The sequence below is a fragment of the Primulina tabacum genome, chromosome 3 (assembly GCF_025594145.1).
Source record: "Primulina tabacum isolate GXHZ01 chromosome 3, ASM2559414v2, whole genome shotgun sequence".
Taxonomy (NCBI): Eukaryota; Viridiplantae; Streptophyta; class Magnoliopsida; order Lamiales; family Gesneriaceae; genus Primulina; species Primulina tabacum.
The window spans coordinates 10,142,412-10,168,472 of record NC_134552.1 but is presented as its reverse complement, the minus strand read 5'-3'; the positions used below and the strand labels follow the sequence as shown (position 1 = coordinate 10,168,472).

At 34.6% G+C, this 26,061-nt stretch overlaps 4 protein-coding genes across 5 annotated transcripts; 1 reads left to right on the top strand and 3 right to left on the bottom strand.

The window, feature by feature from the left end:
* Positions 1-2,573: 2,573 nt before the first annotated feature.
* On the top strand, positions 2,574-7,389 carry LOC142540134 (transcription factor E2FA-like). Of its 2 annotated transcripts, XR_012819038.1 has the most exons (15): positions 2,574-2,998; positions 3,481-3,673; positions 3,896-3,949; positions 4,037-4,122; positions 4,200-4,288; positions 4,407-4,461; positions 4,654-4,706; positions 4,803-4,853; positions 4,947-4,995; positions 5,596-5,661; positions 5,741-5,817; positions 5,931-6,156; positions 6,430-6,496; positions 6,582-6,947; positions 7,148-7,389. XR_012819038.1 is itself a non-coding variant. In XM_075646075.1 (14 exons), exons 1-14 carry the CDS (start codon positions 2,747-2,749, stop codon positions 6,719-6,721), a joined length of 1,458 nt encoding a protein of 485 aa, XP_075502190.1. In that variant the 5' UTR covers positions 2,574-2,746; the 3' UTR covers positions 6,722-7,389. The 2 variants fall into 2 exon arrangements, 1 of the variants encoding a protein (XP_075502190.1); XM_075646075.1 differs by having other exon boundaries at positions 6,582-7,389.
* A 154-nt stretch (positions 7,390-7,543) lies between these two features.
* LOC142540135 (strigolactones hydrolase CXE15) lies at positions 7,544-12,383 on the bottom strand. Its single transcript, XM_075646076.1, has 2 exons — positions 11,584-12,383; positions 7,544-7,982 (listed from the first exon to the last, which is right to left on the bottom strand). Exons 1-2 carry the CDS (start codon positions 12,255-12,257, stop codon positions 7,676-7,678), a joined length of 981 nt encoding a protein of 326 aa, XP_075502191.1. The 5' UTR covers positions 12,258-12,383; the 3' UTR covers positions 7,544-7,675.
* A 2,071-nt stretch (positions 12,384-14,454) lies between these two features.
* LOC142540133 (D-lactate dehydrogenase [cytochrome], mitochondrial) lies at positions 14,455-21,832 on the bottom strand. The gene is made up of 18 exons (XM_075646074.1): positions 21,459-21,832; positions 21,258-21,360; positions 20,953-21,053; positions 20,097-20,145; positions 19,827-19,919; positions 19,589-19,703; positions 19,006-19,066; positions 18,681-18,717; positions 18,549-18,610; positions 17,890-17,986; positions 17,270-17,344; positions 16,671-16,779; positions 16,184-16,293; positions 15,935-15,997; positions 15,206-15,285; positions 14,973-15,103; positions 14,786-14,829; positions 14,455-14,675 (listed from the first exon to the last, which is right to left on the bottom strand). The coding sequence occupies exons 1-18, from the start codon at positions 21,713-21,715 to the stop codon at positions 14,556-14,558; spliced, it is 1,707 nt and encodes a 568-aa protein (XP_075502189.1). The 5' UTR covers positions 21,716-21,832; the 3' UTR covers positions 14,455-14,555.
* A 2,300-nt stretch (positions 21,833-24,132) lies between these two features.
* Positions 24,133-24,871, bottom strand: LOC142538947 (RING-H2 finger protein ATL70-like). Its single transcript, XM_075644246.1, has one exon. The coding sequence runs from the start codon at positions 24,805-24,807 to the stop codon at positions 24,301-24,303; it is 507 nt and encodes a 168-aa protein (XP_075500361.1). The 5' UTR covers positions 24,808-24,871; the 3' UTR covers positions 24,133-24,300.
* Positions 24,872-26,061: the final 1,190 nt, after the last annotated feature.

The following is a 26,061-nucleotide window of genomic DNA, read 5'->3' as shown; positions in this document are numbered from 1 at the left end:
CTGTAAAAAAGTATACATATAATTTGTATTTTTTCACTCTTTTTAAACCCGCACCTTTTAGTTTATACATTTTTTTTCCTTTTGATCCCCATAATAAAAACAACAAGAACATGCAACACCATGATTTTCATCATTTCAACGAAATAAGGACAGCCTTGCCAATTTTAGTGAATTTAAAAACTGAAAATATTCTCGATGGTTTACCAATGCACATTGAAATAGAGAATATGTGAGCGACCCAAATTCTATCATCATATCATAAAGGAAAAATGTGCGAATATCAAGATAGGCGTTTTCAAGCTCGAAAAATGATCTATAATTTAATGATTTTTTTTTACGCGATGTGTTTATAATGTTAATACACACTCGCTTGATGAATTTTTAACCACTCCCGATTTGGAATTTTACCAAATCTTCAACAAACCAATGATTCACGTGTATATTTGATTATATTGGCGTGGTATACACAAGATCAAATCCCAATAAAATGTGTGTCCTAAATATTTTATTATATCATCATAAAAAAATAATAATAATAATAAGGAATTTCATTATTTATAAAAATTCATATGAGACAGTCTCATTAGTCAATTTTATGAGATAACTATCTAATCCTATCAGTGAGATAGTCTCAGGGCCGATCCTAACAATATTTGGGTCTGAGTCTAACTTTTAAAAAGAGGCATCTGAATCATAATGTGCGTTCATGTTTTTTTAGTTCCATAGCAATTTTTCAAATTAAATCAATACGTTAAAGACAATATAAAAAACTAAATGAATAAAAATATCAAACATGTCCAAAATGATCACTAAAAAACAACCCGACTAACAGTTTTAGAGCTAAAAATACTAATCAAGTCAGTATAATCAAGTTGTTCAGTAATTTCTTTATCAATCGATAGCATAACCAATTCATTCAATCTTTCTTGTGACTTGGTTGATCGGAGAAAAGTTTTGATGAGCTTTAACTTTGAGAAACTTCGCTCTGCACTTGCTATTGTGATCGGGACAGTCAACAAGATTTTATAAGCAATATGAGCATTTGAGATTCTAAATGCAATCATTATTCATATGAGTATCACATAAAAAGACGACGATGATCAAGCGCAAACAATCTTTAGCCACATTAATAGCTTGAATGAATCTTCCCATTTTTACACAACTAAATAACTGGGAAATGATGTCTTACTCACCAACCGAATTCAACATCAAATATACATATCAGTTACAACCAATCACCACACATTCTTGATACGGTCCACATACAAATTTTCAACCTTTCACTTTTGATCTTAGCTGGACCTGATATGGTGAACGAATGGACTGATTTCATGGGGCCTTTTTTTCAATTTTTCATCTCGTTATACTTTATATATATTGATATTTGAAATTTTGAATACATTAAGAAATATTTGGGTTTTTTCTATGCACTCTCAAGCAAAGTTTCATAGCAAGAGATTTCATGATTTAGAAACTTTCTCATGTATATATTACAAAAGCAAAAACAAAAGGGAAGTCTCAAATCTTGAATCCCCGCCTCAGAAAGAGTGAATATATCATTAATTCGAAATTAATATATGATTGATTCTCTTTTTCTGATTTGTTTCGATTTTTATACTTGTCCTTAATCTGCCATGCTTCCCACCATTACTCCACCCCGATAAAAAAACTAGACTCGTTTGGTAAATCATACCAACAAGTTATTGCTAGCTAGATTAATTCATCCACTCCTAACTTTGATTTCGAAAAGGACCGATAATTTCTTAAAATTTTACGAGTCATTTTTTTAATAATAATAAAATTCATGTTTTGGCCGCACTAATTCTTCACAAACTGGATTTTTACTTTCGCTTCCATAGATGCATACGTGGGGGCTATCTAGTATTATATATAATAAATTTTTTTAAAATTTTTGGGCCCCAGAAAAGGGATGGGCCTGAGTCATTGGACTCATTTGCCTCCAAATAAGCACGGCCCTGGATAGTCTTATAAGATACATACTCTCGACTATTTGAATATTCAAAATCACATGGATTTATATAACACGTATAATTTAAATCCATGGAAAAACATGCCATAAATATTGACAACGGACTATCGATCAACAATAGATCTCTTGTGAGACGGTCTCATGAATCTTTATCTGTGAGACGAACGGGTCAACTCTACCGATATTCACAATAAAAAAATAACACTCTTAGCATAAAAAGTAATATTTTTCATGAATGACCCAAATAAGAAATCTGTCTCATAAAATATGACCCGTGAAACGGTCTAACACAAGTTTTTGCCATCGATCAAAGGCAAGATATATAAAAACTCGATCCACATTTGTGAAAAAAGAAACAAAATAAATAAAGAGAGCGATGAGCGCAATTTTAATACAAAAAATATAGGCCAAATTTCAGTGTGACTTAAAACTTGTAAATTGCGTTTTTTTGGAAATTATGTAGATATAAGTTGAAAGATTTGTCGAAGCGGGCCGAATATATAATAAATTCGAAATAAACGTACTAAAGTGCAAAACCGTGGGGAATTATTAATTTCATTTTCTCTCCACTTCCCTCCACACTATCCGAACCAAAAATTCCCTCCCTTTCCTCGTTCTCTGCTTCCCCTAACCAAATACTTTCTCCCACAAAAATATCAAACATAAAACCCTCATTTTCCCTCTTCGCTCCAATTCCCAAAACACTTCCAAAATCCTGTCCAACCGTGCTAATCTGTTCCGTTTGATTGGAAAAAAATGGCTGGGCCTGGAATTTCCACCCGTGACGCGGCGGCGACGCCTCCAGCCCCAGCCGCGGAGAACGGGCGGATCTTCCCACTGCAGCAGACGCCGCCGACTGCGATCAGGAGACACCTCCCCTTCGCGTCTATGAAGCCGCCGTTTGCTCCGCCTGATGACTATCACCACTTCTCCACACCGGGGCGCGCCGACGCCTCGTCCGGCTCTACGGCTGATCAGCTGCCCGATGTGGTCGTCGTCAAGTCTACCGTGGGTCATCCATTTCCGTTGCTAATTTTTTCATTTTAACTTTGTTTGTGATGTTGATTGCCAAATTTTTATGTTTTTGGATTTCGACTGTGCTATTACTTTCTGTATATAATGCAATTAATCGAGTTTTATTGTTGGCGGGCTCTTTAAATAATCGATCACGAAGATAGCTTGATGAATTGTAAACTTATGGGTGGTTAGATCTGTAAACATGGCTGAAACTACGAGAATATTGATACTCTATTGATGAAATGGGGGAGTTCCATTATTTTGAAAATCTCATTGATAAAATGTGCTAGCCGCTGTTGAATCGTATGGATTGTTAATTATTCCGTTATATATTATGTATGCAAAAGTGAATCATCGAAAATATCCATTCTCATCATGGACATGATTTATACCATATCGTCCTAGTCGAATTACTTTGATTCAATGTCTTTTTGAAGAGCTGATTCATAGTGCTCCAAATTGGACTTTAACAGCCTTTGAAGAGGAAGAATGGGAGTGAGAAAAACGAAGCTGAGTCTAATGAGTGGACAACAAGTCCTGGATTTAGTGATATGGCCAACAGTCGCTTCCGAACTCCTGTATCTGGTAAAGGAGGAAGGCCAAATGGTCGGTCAAAAGTTACCAAAAACAACAGATCTATCCCTTCAACCCCCATTTCCAATATTGGTGAGATACTCGTATAGTTTTGTGACAAATCAATTCAGAATCATTTTACTCATTTCATTGTTTTTGGGTGAAGCAAATTATTGACAGGTGTCAATGTTCCAAAAAAGATAAAATTCTATAACAAACATGAGCATATCTCGATATATGGTCATTGCTCTCTGTACTCTGCACAATTTGTTTGTTTATGATCCGTAATAACGGTATTGTGACATTAATTTGCAGACGCTCCATCTCCTCTTACTCCTGCTAGCAGTTGCCGCTATGATAGCTCCTTGAGTAATTACATCATTCTGTATCTAGGTTTGAATATTGAGCCATAGTTTCACAAGATTAATACCGACAACTATCTGTGATGTTTCTTAGGTCTTCTGACAAAAAAGTTCGTCAACTTAATAAAGCACGCAGAAGATGGTGAACTTGATTTGAACAAAGCTGCTGACACTTTACAGGTGATCAACCGGTAGACTTGTAAGTATGTATTTTTATAGCGTGACTCAGATAATTCAAATGAAAATATGTTGTACAGGTTCAGAAGAGAAGGATATATGACATAACCAATGTCCTTGAAGGGATTGGTCTTATAGAAAAAAAGCTTAAAAACAGAATCCACTGGAAGTAAGGATGAATTGCATCTAAAGATAAATCTTGAGCTTTGAGATCCTGTAGTATAATCCATATAGGGGATGACACCGAGTAGTAGAGCTTAATCAAAATTCAATATATTGCTTTCTAGGGGACTCGATAATTCGAAACCCGGAGAAGCGGACGAGGATGCCGCTCTTTTGCAGGTATGTACATAAAGACTGGTTTCATGGAAAGTACCCTTGTTTGTCCTTTATGTCTTTAAAGTTTAACCATGTACTAATTTGCACAAGGTAATTTCCGTTTATCATCTCATCTAAATTTCCTTGTAATGAGGATTCTACTAGTTTGAGTAGATTTGAAGCATTAGCTATGTCATTTGTTTTACATGTTTTCAGGCAGAAATTGAAAACCTTTCCATGGAAGAAAGAAGTTTGGATGAACAAACGAGGTAATAAGATCCGAATGTTGAGAAACTATATGGTGCTGCTGGTATCTGTTATTACTTATGATATGTGCTTACTGCTCAATTTTCACTATGTTGCAGGCAAATGCAGGAAAAATTAAGATGCTTGAGCGAAGATGAACACAATCAAAAGTAATTGTCTGGATAGCTTTGAATTCTGTTATTCAACTTGACTTAAATGATAAACTAGTTTACTAATGTTATTATTTCACTTTGGCTGTTTAGATGGCTTTTTGTGACCGAAGATGACATTAAAGGTTTACCCTGCTTCCAGGTTCATTCCTTGTCCTCCCATGGTGCTTATATGTTACTCTCTCTCTCTCTCTCTCTCTCTCTCTCTCTCTCTCTAATATATATATATATATATATATATATATATATATATATATATAAGATGACTTGAAGAAAGGATGGGTGTAAGATTTCTATATCAATGTTCAGAAGTTGTTGAATTGACTAAGTCTTTGTTTCCGTGGATTCCAGAGGGGTGACCAACTCTTTTTGATTACTGAGTTGTCAGTCGTTTGTCATTAATTGTCACCCATTTCCACAGAGAAAGTTATTATCTCATTGTCATTATTCGAGTTTGTTTTCTTTTGTTTTTGCTATTTTTTAGTTCCTCCTGTGAGTTTGGGACATAAGACGCTCTTTGTTGTACTTTGATAGGAGCCTTGGTAGAATATTTTTAATAGTATCTTGTTCTTGGTAGGTTCAATGTACTAAGACAGTTGAGTATGTAATTGTTTTATGTCACTATTTAAGTTCGAGTGAAAAAATATAGAAGAATATTCAGATACCTTTATTGACAGATGCATGGACCAGGATGGTCTCCGCATCTCTCCTGAATTTTAACTTTAAAGTTTAATTGTGACAGAATGAGACCCTTGTAGCAATCAAAGCTCCACATGGAACCACTTTGGAAGTTCCAGATCCTGATGAGGTATTGGTAGAATGGATCTTAAGCGAGCTTTACTACTGATGTTTCTTGTCATTTGTTCAAACTATACTTCTGTCTTTAGGCTGTTGATTATCCCCAGAGAAGATATAGAATTATACTCAGAAGTACAATGGGTCCTATTGATGTTTACCTTGTCAGGTATCATCTTATACTTAATTAGCCATGAAAATTAAGGGTCTACCTCCTTGTGTAATAAAACTTGTTCCTTTATTATCCGTCACTGTTCTGAAATATTTTCATTTTGGCTCAAGCCAATTCGAGGAAAAATTCGAAGAGATGAATGCAGTTGAACAATCAACAAGCTTTCCCATTGCCTCAATCTCAAATGAAAATCCAGCAATGCAGAGGACCTGCTTGCCAGACAACTGCCAAGAAATTGAAGCTACGGCACCAGAGAGTCGAGGATTTGATTCTAGTTTTGCTGCTTCACAAGAATTTGCCGGAGGCATGACAAAGATAGTCCCATCAAGCATTGGTGTAAGTGTTTTCTGGATGTTTAAATCTTACTTTGTTAAACAAGTATGTTGATCCTTGGTGTTGTTTCGTAAGGATGTTTCACTTTTACTCTGTTGTTGCATCACAAGTGTCTGAAATCTGCCATCTACGAACAAAAATGTTGATGCAACTTTGTGGATTTTGATTGTTAAACCCCTGAAACTTGTTTATTTCTTTCGACTTCAGTTAGATTTTTTTTATATTACCATGTTTCTGTAACTCTTATCCATCCTAAACTCGTGTTCTTTTTTATAGGATGAAACAGACTATTGGCTTCTATCAGATGCAGATGTCAGCATCACAGACATGTGGAAGACGGATTGTATCGTTCTGTTCATGCTCGTTATAGTTTCCATAGTTCTAATATCCTAACCACTTTTTAAATCTTGATTTTCTGATATTGACAGCGGGTATCGATTGGAATGGGATGGATATACTTCACGAGGAGTTGAATATAGCTGCAACTGGTGCAACAACACAACTGACCCAACCATCATCATCTGGTACTGCTGATGTACCACCTGGGGTCGATTTGCTACCTAGATGATGGGCTTTGTTTTATTTGTCCGACAAACAGAGTTGTGTCAAATTCAGATGATAAAAGCGCATACTGTTTCATTCTGCATTGCTGTTTCTCATCTACAGCCAATTGAAGGCATTTGGTCGATTGGCAATGGATTTACTTAATGAACTGCAAAACAAGGAGCAAATACAGATTCCTGAGGCCCTTCTTTTCATAGCTGAGGATTTGCTTGCCCATCTATGGTTCAGAGGTGAATAATTTGTTCATATTCCAACAATTCCATGTAATGTGGTAAATTGTTTGAAATGATCTGCATTTACCGTTCTGGGATCGAATTCTAGCAACTATATATAGGCCTCGGAAATAACATTATTTTGCAAAATGTTAACAATTTTCTAAGCAGTCTGTTGGTATTTGACGACGCTGAATATCCCATGGATGGTTGAACAGTTTGAAACCAAACCAAAGCAAGGAAATCTAGTGCTACATTCGCTACTCAGAATTTAAATGTAAGTTCTTAACATTCTAAGTTTTATTTCCCCCTTTTCTTCAATTGTTGGATTATTACATGTGTAATTTTGCTCAAGATCTTGATTTGTTAATTCTCATCAAAATTCGTGGAAGTCATCCTTGGTATGTTTTGGGAAGTTCCGTCCTGCATGCATGACCTGATACGTAATTAGACTTGCGATTAATTTTGGTTTAAATATACTCATGAACAAAAAATGACAAGGGACAAATCTTACATGAAAATTTCCTCGACCTTACCATTTTCAATCATATAAAAGTACTTATTTTAAAAGTTTTTTCATGCTATAGTTTCAATCATGGGTGAAAACAGTTGAATTCAATAGAATATTAGATATTTTTCATATTCGAATTGAGGTGGAGTCTTACTAGAAATGCCAATGAGCTCCAATAATTTACTCATGCATCAAACTCATACAAAACAAGAAGTGCATTAAGTCAACTCTATTATCAATAAGAATTTTTAAGCATGAAGTTTTGAATCTCCTCCAAAACTTTGTTGCCCACTTCTGAGAAAGGTTCATTTACGAAGAACCCATGCTGCATCCCTTCATACTCTATGTAGTCAACTTCTTTGCCCATCTCCTTCAGTTTCTTGGAGTAATTGTCTATTCTGTCCTTCATCACTTCTCTTCCTCCCACTAAAACCAATATTGGGTCGAGCTTTATGCTATCAAGTCTTGGGCTTTCTGGCCCAAATGGATTGGCCCATGGATGGTCTGAATTGTTTCCTTCTGGCAATGATAGCCTCCAAAATCTAATCTTAGGAATTTTTGAACAATTATGAAAGATGGACCTCAAAAGCAGCCAACTTCGTTAATATAATAGTGATACGGCACGTAAGAAATAAATATGACAATGATTAAGTTAAGACTGGGAAAATAATTTTAAAAAATAATTCAGATAATTTTTTTCTCCCACCCGAGTGGCCCACCTTCTATACACATTTAAAAAAAAAGTGTAACGTCGTATTGACTTTGTCTCAATACATTATATAAAACCATGACACGAATTTCTTAAACCGATTCAATAATAATTGACTAATTGTATAAAACTGAAGGGTAGGTTTCTTGTGAGACGGTCTAACAAATTTTTATCTGTGAGACGGGTCAACCTATCGATATTCACATTAAAAAGTAACACTCTTATCATAAAAAATAATATTATTTCATGGATGACCCAAATAAGAGATATGTCTCACAAATTACGATCCGTGAGATCGTCTCAAGCAAGTTTTTGCCAAAATTGAATTAGGATAAACTTATCCAAATCCAATCAATTAAAAATACTATATCCTATCCCCTAATATTTTTGGCTATTAGTATGTTTTCGGATGAGGATAGAATAATCTTATCACGGGGTAAGCCACTACCTTTAACAATAAATTCCAAGAGGTCAATTATTAAATTACTTCCTGAAAAATTATTGCTGAAATTAAATATTTCATCCAATGACATTATTATTTTTATGGCAAAAATTTGTGTCAGACGGTCTCACGGGTTGTATTTTGTGAGACATATATCTTATTTGGGTTATCCATGAAAAAATATTACTTTTTATGCTAAGAGTATTAGTTTTTATTGTGAATATCGGTAAGATTGATCTGTATCACAGATAAAGATTCATGAGACCGTCTCACAAGAAAGCTACTCTTTTTTCATTACTTTTTTCGTCGAAGTGTGCCCGCTACCCGATTTTAGAAAAATGAACATAAACAATATATTCCGTATGTCTGCACACATTCATTCACACGTGAGCATGCGTGCTTAAATATGAAATTTGATTTCAAGTATACTAACTTTTGATCATGTTTTCATAACAATGCATCTAGAATGCCAAAATCGATCCTCTAAAAGTTATTTTCTGGTAGTGTTTGTAAATATTTTAAAAAGTGATTATGAACTTGTATTTTAAATAAATTTTGTATATTTGTAAAGGAAAAGTTCATAATAATTTTTTAAACATTTATTAACACTACCTTAATATTGTATTACAATGATCTAAATAAATTTACGATATAATTGCTTAATCTAATTGAATGTATAGCATCATTATGTGAGAATTTGCTATGGCTATTCTTCGGTATGTACCAGGTAAAACCCTGAGTTTAAAGCAATAACCTGGAAGTCACGTTAATATGTAAACCACACTAGACAAATTCTGTGCGATAGACTCATTCGAGAAAGTGTTAATCGATGATATCGAGATCCTAACCATTTATCGAACGGTTACATAATCCACCAGCATTTTCTTTATATATTTTGGTTCTATATAATATAATGTGTCTAAATTTAGAAGATACAGTGAATCTCGTGACAACGAAACATATCGCCCCCATAAATGTGGAGTCATCCTCAGCAGAGGTGTCATTTGCATTTTGCAGTATAAAAGATTTTACGGATTGGGACTTTTCGAATTTTTATTATTAATCAGAGTGGGAAAATAAAAGATTTTTATGGATTGGGACTTTTCGAATTTTATTATTATTCAAAGTGGGATTTTCCTTTGGTCTACAAAAAAAGGTAGGAATTTTCTTATTATGCATTATTATTGGTGGACCATTTCCATTTTCATTGTCGTATCCTTTATTTTGGGATTTTTCTTATTATACATTATTATTGGTGGTCCCTTTCCATTTTCAATGTGTATCCTTTATTTGGTTTTATTTATGCTATTAATGTATATACTACTCTTTTATGCTGAGTACGTAATATATGTATATATATTGATACATATATTGAGTTGATAAATCATGATTATTCATTCAATTTTGATATATATATATATAATCATAATTCATCGATCAATACACATATTATACCATGAGTGGATTAGCACATTATTTATATAGATAACGTATATCAAATACTTTTTATCAAATCTAATAATATAATAATATATAAAGGATTGACCTCAATGTCCATGTCTGGCTGTCAGCTAAAAACGTGTGTGTATGTATGTGTGTATGTATATTCCAAGAAATGAGATTGTCAATCATATAAAAGCTAGATAAGATAGGAGAAAAAGGTTGCGATAACCTTTGGGAATAATGTTGAATTCAAACACAGACTCAGCACATGTGTGATGTAACATGAGCCCTACATAATTAATCATATTAAAAAATATATATTGTATGACCGAGTGCTTGCCGCTTTACCAAAAGCTATAACTAGTGGTAATGGTGCAACTCAAATCTTTTAAACCGCACAGCAGCTCAAGCACCACGGTTCGATCGCTCCATCAAGCAGAGACAATTATTGCACCTAACAATCTCCCTCACAATAATTGCACTCCTTGCTATCATTGGAATCGAACCCGTGACCTTGGCTCTGATACCAATTGTAGGACCGAGTGCTTACTGCTTTACCAAAAGCTATAGCTAGTGTTAATGGTGCAACTCAAATATTTTAAACCACACAACAGTTCAAGCACCATGATTGCACCCAACATATATCATAAAATTTTATGTTACGTGTAATTTGTTCAAAGCACACACATTTAACATATATTATTTCTTGATATTTTAGCAATATTTCAATTATATATGTGTATATATATATATATATATATATTATCCAAACAAAATAAAAAAATTGGCACGCGCATGCATTCAGCTTTATTGATGGGATAACAACATTTGTCTTGAAGTTCAAATCCCTCATCCTTTAAACTGTCTTTGTCATGATAAAGTTGATATCAAGAAAAGATTCTAAGATCCATATTTCATCACTTAGTCCCCACTCTCATCAGCCATCGCACAAATTTAAACCCACCATTGATTTAATTTTGAGATGAAATATATAATTTGTATTCTTCAATTAATCGTTTTAAAATCGTGAAAACAAGGAAGGAGAAAAGTAAGTTTTTTACGAGACAATGTCAAGAATCTATATTCACTAGACGATTCGATCAGATCTATATTGTAGCGAAAAAAATGTCAAAAATAATATTTTCTGAGTCGAGTCAGGTCGAGTCGAAATTTGTCTCACAAGCTATATGCTTTAAAACTATATATATCCATGATTTTTTTTTTTAATTACAGAGAGAATATGAATATTGTACATTTTTATGTATGTTTGAAGTATAGGATAAACTATTGGGTGTAAGTATAAATTAGGTGTGTGGGGTAAGTGTGCAATAGAAGGGGCATGTGCAAGAAAATTGATTTTCAGTTGCATACTTTCTTATGTATATGGCCCAAGATTTCTGGGATCCGTCAAATTATTATGAAGATATGATTCGATTTCGAAATCTCTCTCTTTTTTTTTAAGGAAAAAAAAAGAATCAAAATTAAGGCGCAGATCATTCCCATGCAAGTGAAATAACACGTAAAGATAAAACGAAAAGGCTTAAATTACCTGTCGAGGATCTCCAAATTCAAGAATGGTTCCAGCGGGCCTTCTTCCTCAGACTTGGTTCTTACAGTGCCTCCAAAAAATGGAGCCATCAGAACGTAACCCCGCACCCTAATCGGTGCCAACTCCGGAGACCCGCGCCGGAGCTGCACCGCCAGATGGTGGGCCAGGTTACCGCCCGACGAGTCGCCCACGATGAAAACCCTATCAAAGTCAACCCCTCCATTCGCAAACCATCCATCACCACCACCGCCACTGTTTGATAGAAGTGCCTGGTTTCGGAGCCACTCCACAGAGCTCACAGCATCTTCCATAGCAGCGGGTAGCCTGTGCTCTGGCGCCAACCGGTAGTCAGGAGCCACCACAAGAGCATGCAGACCCGAGGAGAGGCGGAGGCAACAGCTGTGGCAGTTGGGCCAGGTTCTCGAGCAAATGCAAAAGCCGCCGCCGTGGAAAAAGAAGACGACGGGGAGCTTGGCAGTGGAGGGTGACCGGGGTTTGTACAGGCGGAGATTGAGGTTATGTTTTTTATCGAACAAACAGTCTTTCCAGACAGCGGAGCCGTCGTCCTGAACTTTCATTGGGAAGTTAATGTCCGAGGATCGGGAAATGGAGCCGTCGCTGTGTACTAGGACAATTCCGAAGCAGTCTTCAACTATATGAGGAAGAGATCCCATGATTATCTCTCAATATATATATAATAAGCTAATCAGCTTCTCTCTCTACTGTAAATTTTCCCTCTGCTTGAGGATGGTTGACAAATAAGAGTAGGAGATCAACCCATATAAATAGGACGAATGGCATAGAGCAAATTATTAAAGAGCTCATAATAATTAGTTTTATTTGATTATTGGTTTTCAACCTTGGGTGTTATAACACCCACCACCTCATCAAAAATTGTGGGATCCACATGCCACATACACATTATATTAACACATCTATTCTCCCACATTCATTTTAACATTCACACTCATTATTTGTAGGTCCCGCTGTCCACTCATTCATCTTATTCTTATTTTACATTAAATAAATTCAATTTCAAATTTTTTAAGAAATATAAATTATTATTTTATATTAATAATAATTATATATATATATATATAACAACGTTTAGCGACAGTTTTTTCAAATCCGTCGCTAAATGTCCAATTTTCATAAATAATTCAAAACACGTGGGGCCCGCATGTCAGCAAATCGACGACGGTTTCTATAAAGCCGTCGCTAATAGCGACGGTTTTTTAAAAACTGACACAAGGGCATTCATACAGATGAACGCTCCATACCCTCTCTCATATAACACCCTCTCTTATTGACATCACATTAACAATATATGACATCATATTAATGAAAAATGATTAAAAATAAAAAAAATCAAATTAATATACTAAAATCGAACTTTAGTTATTGTCCGGACCAAAGGCAAGAGCAACTTGAATTTTGTAATTTTTTCTTATGGCCACACTACAAAGTTTCAGATGGTAATATTCATCCTACACACACAGTCTTAATATGATGCACACTCACTGTGTCCATCTCCGTGTCCTTCAATAAGGTATCATTCATCTATCGTTATACAAAATAGATAAGTGAAACTTCTTTGATGAGTACAAAATGAGGTGAGAATGAATTTCGTACTATAAGCTACGCGAAGTGAGAAATTAAATTTTCTTACACGCAATCCTAATTTTAATATTTTAGAATATGCCAGATATATAATATGATAGAAAATATTTATTTGTAAAATCAAAATGTATAATTTTTGCTATCGCTATAACGATTCATACCATGTATATTTTATCACATACATCATAAATACTCACTTTATTGTTCTATATATATCATCAATCAAACCCTAATTTTTCATGGGAACAACATGGTTATCAACAATTAAATGCAATGACTACGCTAGCTAGCTATTCGTTATTTGATATCTATAAAAAGTAAGAAATACAACACAAAATAATAGTTATATCTAATTTCCAAAAAAAAATTGGACACAAATCAATTAGACTGGTTTTTGTCCATTACAATTTCTACCTTGAGCGGTGATTGAATATAAATAAACCTTTGGATATGCATGGTACAACTCATGCCGGCTTGGTTATTATTTTTTACAAAATAATATTTAAATATAATTAAAAAAAATTAACTTTTAGGTAATTGCATGTTATTTAAACAATATTTGCACATGATTTTACCTTTTGCCATAACAAATTAATAATATAGAAATGTTCGATTATTTATTAATGTACATTTAACTTAAACCATTTTGGCGTTTAGCTAAGGTTTTGATTAAGTCAAGTCAATTTGGTTTCCTGTTTGACCAATGCATAAAAAATTTAATCCTTTCCATCTGCCGTGTTTGTCTTGTTCACAACTTTCAAACGAAATGGCACGATTCATTATATCTATACTGGCGAAATATATATATATATATATATATATATTTATATATTTGGCTCAACATGGACCCATGGAATAACATGCATGGCAATCGGTTTATTTGGAGAACTCTCTCTCAATCCATATAGTGTGTTATTGTGATTGTTACCAAATGTCAGAATTTTTCTCAAAAATCATGTTTTTACGTATATATAAACATGATAAATAATATACGGGAGCGAATCGAGAGTTACATAATGTCAGAATTTTTCTTAAAAATCATGTTTTCACGTATATATAAACATGATAAATAATATGCGGAAGGGAATCGAGAGTTACCTGCCGGCTATTGAAAATTTGTAAATTCTCTGCTTTTTCCTCCGATTAAAGTCTTCTAAGCACTTCACACACTATATATATATAACATAATTTTGTTTAATAGCAATAGACTTTTGTCCGACTTCTATTTTCCCAGGAAAAATAAAACGAACATGTCTAAAATCTCTTTTCGAAAAATGAGATACAACAAAATTGTACATGTCCTAAAAATGATATTATTAATTTCCAAAATGTGACGATGGAAAAGAACAAAATTACAAACAAACATGGGGAGGAATGAGTTTTCCTGGATTCATTATATTGTTGGGATCTAAAGCAACTTTGATCTTCTTCATAGTCTGTAAAGCCTCCATCCCAAGTTCTTTTTCCAGATACTGACACAAGAATTAGCACTATTATTTACATGTCATAAAAGAAGAGACTATCTTGGCTAATGAAACGTGTATTCCAGAACTGGAGTAGAAGAAAGTACGAATCAAAATACCTTCATTTTCCCAGTGCCAACGCCATGTTCCCCAGTGCACGTTCCTGCTCACCGTACAATTACAAAATATAAGTAAACTCCATATATCTAGCTCATCAGGGGTCAATAAAACCGGTATTGTAGGATAGAAAATTACTTGGATTTACTTTATTAATGCTAAAAGGCGTAAAGAATTTGATCCCAATACCTTCCATGGCTAAAGCTGTATGAACCATGAAGTGGTTTAATCTCTCAGCTTCCCTTCGTTGTTCGTCATTATCGGGATCGAATAATACAACGGTGTGGAAGTTCCCATCACCAGCATGAGCGATAACCGTGCTGTACTTGCACAGATGCAGAGTTGGACTAAATCCTAAATAAATGATTAAATATCGCTAGCTATTAGCAAAAGGTGTCAGTGATCACTCAGCAAATACTTACCATATTAAAGAAGAAGAATCTAGCTCTTTTTTGGACGTTGATATTAGTTCTGCAAGGTGTGACAGCGGAACACACACATCCTGCAAGGGTGCGAAAACATAAAGTTTCGACGCCAAAACGAATTATGAAAATGTTACACACTCTTTCCTGTTTGTTTTATATAATCTGTTATAAATCGAGAATTTGCAAGATTAATGGAAAGTTAACTTAGAAAAATATATTCTGATCTCCATTAAATTAAACAGTGCAACTATCAGAGCCATTACGTATGAAAAGCATACGAGGTCCATATGAATTACACAGGAACACAGCAAAATGAGTAAATGAAGTATGTTGTTCTACCATGGGTTTTCACTCCACTCCACTTGCACAATCAGATTGATATTCGAGGAGACTGATGACAAATTGAGCTTGGTTTGAAGCATTGATTTTAAGTGGAGATTTAAAAGTAAGTCGCAGTCAACTCGAATTGCCATCAACCCTACACGTCTCGTATTCCATTCCCATGCCGAGAACCATAAACAGACAAGATTTACATGGCCAGGGCAGAAAAAAGCTGAACAAGATTCAAAACTAACGCAATACAAGGTTACAAACATCATAATTGCATCATGCCCATCGAAAAGTTATTTCAAGGGAACCCTAAAGTGGATTTCAAGAATTGGCTAACTAGATGCAAATAAGGAATCATGCACATGACAAATTCAAAAACTAAGAAAAAATACTGACTGTTATCATTGCTTCAAAAGTTGGTTCCATGGCAAAGCAAGCCCAGAGTGCTTCCTTTCTTATCTACTTGGTAAACATACACAAACAGTTATATTAAACTACAATCGATAACAAGTGTTCGATTCAAATCTAACTTCCAAGAGAATAGCATTTGGAGGCATACAATAAATTGGCATCATAAAGAATGAAGAAAGGAAGATAAACCATGAAATATTCGAGTACATCAATGCAACATATCCAACCACAAACCTTCCAGAGTTCCTTTTTTGCTTCAGGATCCTCTGCAAAAACAAAATCAGAGCCATTGTGTTCTGAAGCTATCTTTTGAACTATTAGTGTTTGTTCACGAGAGTATGCTTCTGTCAGTAAGGACAACAAAAACTACATTAGCAATCACAGAGATAAGATCGATTCAACAGCAGATATGTGAAGTCTGTGCATGTAGACCAAAGGCTGACCTTAGCTAGAAAAAAAATGTGAGCCTAGTTTAAGCAATCTAATTACTTGTTAGTTTCAGGGGTAATATTTTACATGGCTAGCAAGGTTAACCTAACAAGCCTCACAGTCATTAAAATGCCCATCCGAGAGCAGGAAACAAGTTCACTCTAGCCCATTGCCTAGCCAGCAACTGGGCTGTCACCGGAGCAATATATTTAAAATTTTCTTAAGGAAGTATTTAAAAGTACGACAAATCCAAGTACAACCAAAATTAATTGTACAATAAATGATATTTTACCAGTGCCAATAAATTCAAATAGCAGAGTTGGGACTTCAGGTAAAGTTTTTCCATTAGCAACATTGATTGCCCTCACTTGAACTTCATCCAAAAGCTCCACCCTTGATACCTAATGATAATAATTGAAAATGTTACAGAAAACAAAAGTGTGAGTATCTTCCTTACTGTTATAATTGTAGTTATTCTTAGTGATTCGTGTTGAATAGCAAACACAAACCTAATTTCCTCCTTCCATGAAGTTTAAATAGATGAGCAAATGCATCGAGCAAAATTTTTTAGCGATAAGAGATGCGATTAATAAACTACAAAATGTGAGTAGGCATTAGGCTACCATGTGCTGCAACTGTTTCATGCCCTAACCCTCTATAACTATCATCATAACATTTACATTGAAAGCTGAGAGCACTAGATGGGCTGAAAGAAAACCAATAACAACAATGGACAACATACAGCGCTAAGAGTACTTAACAAAATGAATTTGGTAGAAGAAATAAACAAGCATCGCGGCATAGAAAACGAACATAAAAATCATGATTTAACTCGTGTATAGAAAGATGACAGGATGCAGATAACATATATTGTATGATAAGTTTTCTTACCTGTATACCAGACAGCATGGTGGCAATGGCAACATCTGCTGCATCTTTAACTGTAGGAAAGTTACACATTGCAACCTACCCATGATATTGACATAAAATCAATGATCATGAATATATAAAATATAAATAGCCTGTCGATCCTGTCTTCCTCATAATAGATATAGTGATGAAGGTGTGCAAAATGAATAATGGGAAAATCCAAGAGATAAAGTAATGGAGCTGCAGAAGGCAAAAACTCGAACCGGCATAAAGGGGATTTGCCATTCCAAACAAAATTATCAGACTAAAGCCTAAAGGTATCTTGGTCATACTACAAAGAACTCCTAAATTTGCATAAATCCTACCCGAGGAACTGTTAACCCTGTGAATTGTCAGCCCATGAGATTATCAACCAGGTGACATCAATAATTACTATATTATCCTGTTATCTTTATGTAGAAACATGTATATATATCTCCGAGTTTTCAACTGACGTGCATGATTTTTCTTTAGAACCTAAGCCAAAATAAGGCAAAAAAATATCACGAAATAATGCCATGATTATTATAAGAAGGTAACTAAAAGAATTTTCCTGCAATACATAAGAGAGAAACGCCATCATGCAAGGACTAAAGAACTACCACCGAGTGTTGAGGAATCTTCTGCAGGCGCAATGTAACTTCAGTTATAACACCCAAGGTTCCTTCACTCCCAATCATGAGCCGAGTTAGATCATACCTATTCAATAGAACTATGTAAGCTGAGAGCACTAGATGGGCTGAAAGCTGAGAGCACTAGAGAATGCACATAAAAAGGAAAAAATTACTAAAGCGATGCACATAAAAAGTTTTCTTTTTTTCTTTCTACCTCAACAAGAGATCAATACAACATAAAGTCGTAGACTAAATAAATGGGACTAGGATTGTTACTTCGAAATGTCACTGTGCGTGGACAAGCAGAGGTTTGTGCAGACAGGAAGCATCTACCATCTAAAATAGAGAAACACAATAAAAGAAACAAAGCCTAAGAGCCAGGCTGTCAAAGAAAAATTATTTGTTTCTCTCAGTTAAACAGAGAGAGAATTTTTCATAATAGTTAGCTATATCTGCGGTTTTCCATTCTGAAAGAAATTTAATAAAACTTAAATGTTACCCACTGAAGCTACAATAGAAAGATAGAAGTAAAAAAGGTAAATGGGTCATGTGTGCGCTGACAATGTCTGCGAGTTCACAAGGAAATGGTGGATAGACAAGTACAGACTAGAAAGAAATTTGAAAAAAACCAAGAAAAGGAAACACACCCTGCAGCACTCTTCCTGGCACGGGAACCTGTCTTGACAATATCTCCATTGGCTAGAACAACCTGTGAGATAAGAAGCATTAGGACAGTGAAGTTGCTGACCATGATGAATTTATTAATGTTTGTCACTAACCTTAAGGTTGATGACATTATCACGCATAGTCCCATATCTACATGCTAGGAAAACCATGATAAGCTCAATTAAGCAGTAACAAAATTAAAGCACCAATAAGACTAGGGTAAAATCATTAACTAGATAACAATTCATAAATATGAAAAAATTGTATACTTCACGTGGTGGTAACTCAAGCATGCACTGAAATAATAAAAGAGCCAAAAACCTACATAAATTATATTACATGCATTCAGACTTCAAGATTGTGAAGATTGAACCCTCAGCAGGCACGGTTCCAGTGATAAATGATATCCGGATTAAAAAATTGAAACAGAGCAACTACCTCACTGCTAAAGAACCAGAGCATCGTGTAGCACACATTCCCCCAATTGTTGCCCCTGGACCTGCGAATCAAATGGTTTCAGTGCATAAAAATTCAACATGAAAGTGATAAATGTCATTCTAAACCAGAAAAAGCAAAGCTGAAAAATAATATCCACTTAAACTCCATTGGGGAAATAAGTCTCAATCAGTTATATGGTTGACATGAAAAGATGGAGTGTACATGCAAAACATAGGGAAAGGCCACACAGGTACAATTTTCTCTTTCGTTATAGTATCAAAATGTATGTCTTATACGTATTATCTATATATTAATAATGCATACCTCAAATTAAATAAAACATTTAGAACTTGTTCCTTAAAATAATTAGAAAGGAACCTATAGAAGTTGGCATAACAATGTGTATTATTGAAAGCCTTCACTGTTTATCAGAAACATAAATATAGAAGCTTCTGGTTTCTAAGCAATACTCATTTCATTAAACATAGCTTATTCAATAACGTAATAGCTCAACTAAAAATGAAATTCTATTAAAAACATAAAAACATAAGCCTAGCATCACGAAAACAAAAAGGAAACTCACCAGGATCCAGAGGAAAGAATAAACCATAAGGCTCCAAGTGTTCATTAAGCTCCATCCAACCAATCCCAGGTTCAACAACCACATCCATGTCCTTGACATTTAATGTTTTGACACGCTGCACACCAAATAGCTTGGGAAGTCATCAACAGTGCGACTTCCAACAATTGTTGCAGTTAATACTGAGACCAGTGGTAGGAAGATAAAAGAAGCTATTATTGAAATCAAAATCTACTCATACTTTCATTAATGACATGTCAATGCAGACACCTCCATTAGGGGACAATGTATGACCCTCAATTGACGTTGCACCACCATAGGGCACAATGGGAACCTGCTAACAACAAAATATTTTAAGGAGATCTGGTCATGACTTACTCCATTGTCAATTAGTTCACTTCCACATTTCATTGCTCAAATTACAGTAAAATCTTCAGTGCAATTTGAAAGCAATTACTCTAAAAACAAGGGTATTATGCCTGCAATATTGTCATATAACAGAAGCTCCAACCTTGTGCTTGTTGCAGGATTTAAGTATTTTAGACACCTCCTCTTCAGACCTGAATAATAAAAATTACAGATATAAACATCGACACCATGTATAACATGATATATATTCTAATTTTATTCATTATTCTTTCAGGAAGAAATAACTCGACATTGAATCATCATACCTTTTCATTCGTGTGAAAAGTTTGAACAGAAGAGTTCAGGTCAACATATTTTTTGATCCGTATCAATAATATTTAAACCATAACTGGTGTAGCCTAACAAAGTGAAGAAAAGCCAAAGACTACAACGGATAAAGACACATTCACCCCTGGTTGAATAACAAATCACTCAGCATCAAATCTGACCTTATATACCATAATAATAATTATTTTATAAGATAAAACCTCAAGCGCTGTTTGTTTAAGATAACCAGCTCATCTCAACTCCATTCAACCAAAAAATTCATCATTTTGTAAAATCAAGTCTAAAATCTTTAATCGACATATCGACTGTAAAAGTTTCAATCAAATCATTACTTTAAACTTTAAATGAACTATTCTAAATCATCATATCATCACATACTTTTCGCACTACTTTTTTCTCAAATATTCGTTACTTATTTCTCCTTTTCCATTCAAAAGTAGCAACCAACCTAAGGACTTGGTAAATTTGGTTTCCACATCACCCTACATCAAGAACTCAAATTTAATTTAACTCATCATAGAAGCATGTCCTAATCACCTATATATTTCATTCAGCGGTAAAATTTCACTCCTAATATTCAGAAACTGCAAATATCTCCACAAGTCTATGTAAAAGGAAAATGCAAGCAATAGAAGTACACAAAATTCTGAGAGTAGAGGAATCGTCCCCACCTTGGAAACACAACTACATCAGGAATATTCACTGCTTTGTGAAAGCTATTCTGCGGCTTCCCGTGGAAATATCTCTCATCGTAATCCAAAGTCATATTGTCCTGTACATGGTAGTCAGATAGCAAACTATTGGTCTCAAAACAAAGCTTTCCAAAAATATAGTTTACGGTTCACAGTGAGAATGCAAGGCAAGAATGAATACGCAGAAGGTTTCAGAGTAAAAACATAGAAATCATATCAGAAGTTACAAAAAGCACAAAACTTTAGTAGTGAAGTTCAGAGTGAGCACCAAACGATGCTACTACCTTACAAATGGCCTTCAATTCTTCGATAAGCTCTTGTGGTACCTTTTTATGTGAACCTTTCACCAAATATTCTGTGCTTTCTTTACCACCAAACCTCTTACCTCTAAATTAAAAGAAAAACTTTAACAACAAACACTCACACAAAATTTTAAAGCACCGAACTTTACTCATAACCGAAAAACGATACGTTGAGATATTTACGTTTGATCAAGATTTGGAGCATCACAGAATGATTCAGAGTCATTGTAGTGTGATTGAAGAGTAACAGAACCCGCAGAGACGGCGAGCGCCATTGGAAGCAAGGAGGTGATCCACGAAGATTTCCTAATGCTTTCAGAGCTCTGTATACCTGAGGTCAGACTCGTGGATAGAGTTGTGTGGATAAATGAGTTTCTGAATTTGGTGAAAATTGGTCTAGAGTGAGACCGCAGACGAATGAACCATGAAGGCAACGCCATGACACGACGGTGCGGCGGCGGATATCGGCGCGGAATAGTGATGAGTTGGGTAAACCGAGCGACTGGAAGAGCCTTTGTTAGCTGAATTTAGTGTTAATCGCAGTTCTTCCCCACCAAAAAGTGTAAATGTTGAGAAAACTCCCACTTAAACTATAATAATTCAATATGTACCTGAAAACACGGAAAATATAAAGCACTTTTTCTGTCATGCACTGTTGGGTACTACCAACTCAGTCATTCATGGAGTTTATTATGTTTTCAAGGTTTTAACTTCTATAAATCCTAATGCCCGCCAAGTTTTTTTATTTGCCAGTATATCGTGAACACAGAACATATTTCCCTTTGTAGAATGTTCGTAGACGCACTATTTTACGACAATTACGAGAAAATTGGGTGGCGTTATCTCAGTTTATCCGAGACAACTCTTATTCCGAAGGTCTGATCCTCATTCACGAGTATATACCGCATTATGCCATTTGAAACTTAATTTTTTTTACTAGTTTTAGACTGTAATTAGATTGTCGCTGACAGCTTCAATTTCAAAAGATACTGTCAAATTCAAATTCTGGAGATTCTTTGTTTTTGCTTCTCTCTCAACTATTAGGTGCTTCTGTAACATATGCCTACCGCATGACTGGCAGGGAAATCATTGCTACTCCCGTATTATTCTTGAATTACTGATAAATGTTTGGGCATATCATAGCGGTAGAAGAATGGTGTATGTAGACCCCGAGACAGGTTCAATGCAAGAACAGCACATGCTAGAAAGTCGAATGTTGATTGAATGGTTCGAGTTCAGCACTCTCAAGATCAAGACTTGGCCGAGGAGTTTGATTATGCAAACCCGGAAAGACACTGGCAATGGCCGTCAAAGGGTGAGTGTTTTGGAAAATTGCGGTATAAAGGAAAAGAAAGGAGGCGGCAATGACTTAGAAAAAGAATACAGCGGCTGAAGCAACGACCCCGTCAGAAAGCCTTGGGAAAGTACGTTAATCCAGATGAGTCAAACTCAACTAAATCTTACCGAAGACTACTGTAAATCCAGAGGGGAAAGCTTTCAGTTTTGTCAGCAGGATTGAAGAATAACATACATAATATAAGGTTATTGGATTATTAAAATTAAATTATTAAAAGATTGCTTTGATTCACACACACGTTCGGTTTTTTTATTTTTTATTTTATTTTTTATCGATGATTTTAATTTTGAAGCATGTAAATCATGTTTAATACTGATATTTACCACATATAATTTCATGTTAAATATTACTGTATATGACAGTAATTAAAATAATTCATATTTCTATATTATTACAAATTATGAAAGGTGCAAAATAATTAATTTTGCGTCATGCATATTGTGTTAATGTAAAAGCACCCAAAACAATTATTCTCTACATATTGATAGTCAACAAAATAAGTATAAATTTAAAATAACCAAAATGTCAAACTTTTAAAATATTCACATAACTCTGTCACGACAATTATTAGATTTTAATTAATAATAAGAGATTTTTTATTCACTTCGCGATTTTAGTCATCTATTTTGGAAATTTTAGTTTTTTTTTCCAACGTGAGACTGACGTACCACTGCAATGCTAATTTGGCGTTGACGTGTTTAATGACACATCAGCACTCTCGATAAAAAAAAGATTATACTTGTTAAAAACAAAAAGATAAATTATTAAAATTGTATTTGATAATATAGATGACGAAAATCACAAATTTATATGACCAAAAAAATAGTTTTCCCTTATAATCATACACACAATAATACATACTAAAATAACCATATCATTCCAACTAGTTATAAACAAATCTTATAAAAAAAATACCTTGAAATTTCTTGTGATTCTAATGTTTTCTCAATCATTTATAATAATTTATATATTAACTGATTTAACTACCAAAAATATTTTTAAAAAACCAGTGAACCATTACATGACTACAGTATTTAATGTCACGGTGCGTTAACAAAATAATCACATCACTTGCGATTTTTTCTTTTTCTTTCCTTTTTTTTTAAAAAATGTTATAAAAGACGAGTGCTGGTCGATATAAAGGATGGAGGGGGCCAAAAAAAATGGCGAGCTAACGATGATGTGGTGGCCTTCGCCGCCGTCGCCAAGACTGAACTGCCGTTGAGGATTAAACTGAGCTGAGATGGTGGCCGTTGGAGGTGGAGTCGCGACGTGCAAGATTGTAGTCGAGAATGATTCGAAACCAACTGCGGATTGATTGAGATCATTCTGAGGAGGTGATCCAGACCAAACTGATAATGAGGCTAAGCTAAGGAGATCTCATATTTTACATAATATTTATATATATATGATATATTAAATATACTCTCGGGTTTTTATTGAAATATTTACGGAGTATTCAGTTTAATTTTCAATATTCAATATTTAATGTTAGTCGAACGAAGTCTCTTGAATAAAAAAGATCGTAACAAATGGGAAATCTTGGTAGAGACTATTAGAGATTTATATATGTATCTATACAACAAAAAAGTTGCAGAAATAGAAACTAAAACAACAAGTAACTCAATTCATTAGCAGGTTTCACCGCCAGTTATCGTGTATGTATAATCAACCAATAGGCCTGGTTGCCAATGGAGCCACCTCCGCCAACGGCGTCTGCAGAGGCGTAGGAATCGGCGACGTACGGCAAACCGGACAAGTAGGGTGGTGGCGCAGCCATGGATCGACGCACTTCAAATGGAAGAGATGACCGCACTCGGGCAGTCTTCTGAGCATATCCGTATTCTTGTAATCTGCCAAACATATGGAGCAGCACGCCGCCGTCGAATCCTTGTGGTTCACCTTCGCTTCACAGTACATCATCTTCGGGTACCCATTCAGCGTAGCATCATCCAGCCCCATCTCCACCACCCAGTGCCGAGGATCATCAGCCCCCTGAGGATCCCGCGGCGGCGTCGTTGTTAACGAGGTCGTATTGTTCCTGGTGCAGTAGTACGAGGCCAAGGTTATGGTCGTGATGAGCAGGAGGATCCCCACCGAAACTCCGATGCCGTAACCGAATCCGCCTATGTTATCTGAACCATGGAAGCCTCCGGAGGCGTCCGTGCTATTCATGTTGGTAATGAAGAGATTTGAGATGGTCGGCCATGACAGGAGGTGTTATGAGAGAGGTGTGTAGCTGTAATATATAGAAAGTCAACAGATGCAACATTAGATGAGGTTGATGGCATACTTGGTGAAAACTTTATCGAGGGGAGTTGTTCGAGATTATTTTATGTTTTTTTCAATAATAATTTGATAAAATGTTAGTCTTTCGATTATGAATATATATATATATTCATATATATCAATTTTTATAAAAATATATATATATATATATATATAAATTCACGTTATTTAATGATATTGAAATAAAGACGTAAATGTTTTTAATATAGATTAATAACTAAAAATTTTATATGGAAATGTGTCAATATAAAATATGACTCTATATATATAATTTTTCTCTATTATCATATTTAAATAATACCGTAAATTTTAATTTCTCTACCTAAATATTTATGATCATGTCATTCATTTGAATAAAAAAAAGTCATGTCCAATGCAAAATTTATCTGAAACTAATATATTTCCATCAGAAATCTAATACGTTCACGTTGACTATTTATTATTATTATAAAAATCATATAAAATTCATTTTACGACGAAAAAAGAAGTACAATTTGTCTTTGTTCTCCCACCCCATAATAATAATAATAATAATAATAATAAAAGTCTCATTTTCAACTCTCTGGCTCTTGCATGTATGTACATTGCACGATCTAGGTCGCACTCACTTCCAAATATCTATTTAAGAAGCGTTTGAATGCTGCAATAAAACAACTAGCACGCCAGGTTTGGTTGATTTAATGTATTTGCATTAATTAATTACAAGATGGCAGCAACTATTGTCAGTTGTCTCACATCATTTGGATAGAATACCTGGAAGTTATATATATGATCTTGGACAATTTTCTTCTTTTGAGCTAGGCTTTTGGGGTTGAGTTAGGTCCAAATTCTAATCTTGACAACTATCTATTTTTCTTTTAATTTTTTTTATGTGTATATTACAAATGGGATATTTAGTTTTTCTTTCTAATTGTTTGTTTTTTTTTTAAAAAAAAAATTCAGATATCTACTTTCAAATCTATTGACTTCAGCTATATATATTTTTATGACACTAATAAAAATATTTCAATTCTTACAACATAAATATCAATAGAAAAAGACTTCTTTTGGGTTCTAATGTTGACTATGTAATATGACTTGAATTTATTTGAAAGTTTTCTTTAAAAAAAAAAAAGAATTGAGAGTCTGAAAATATTGAGG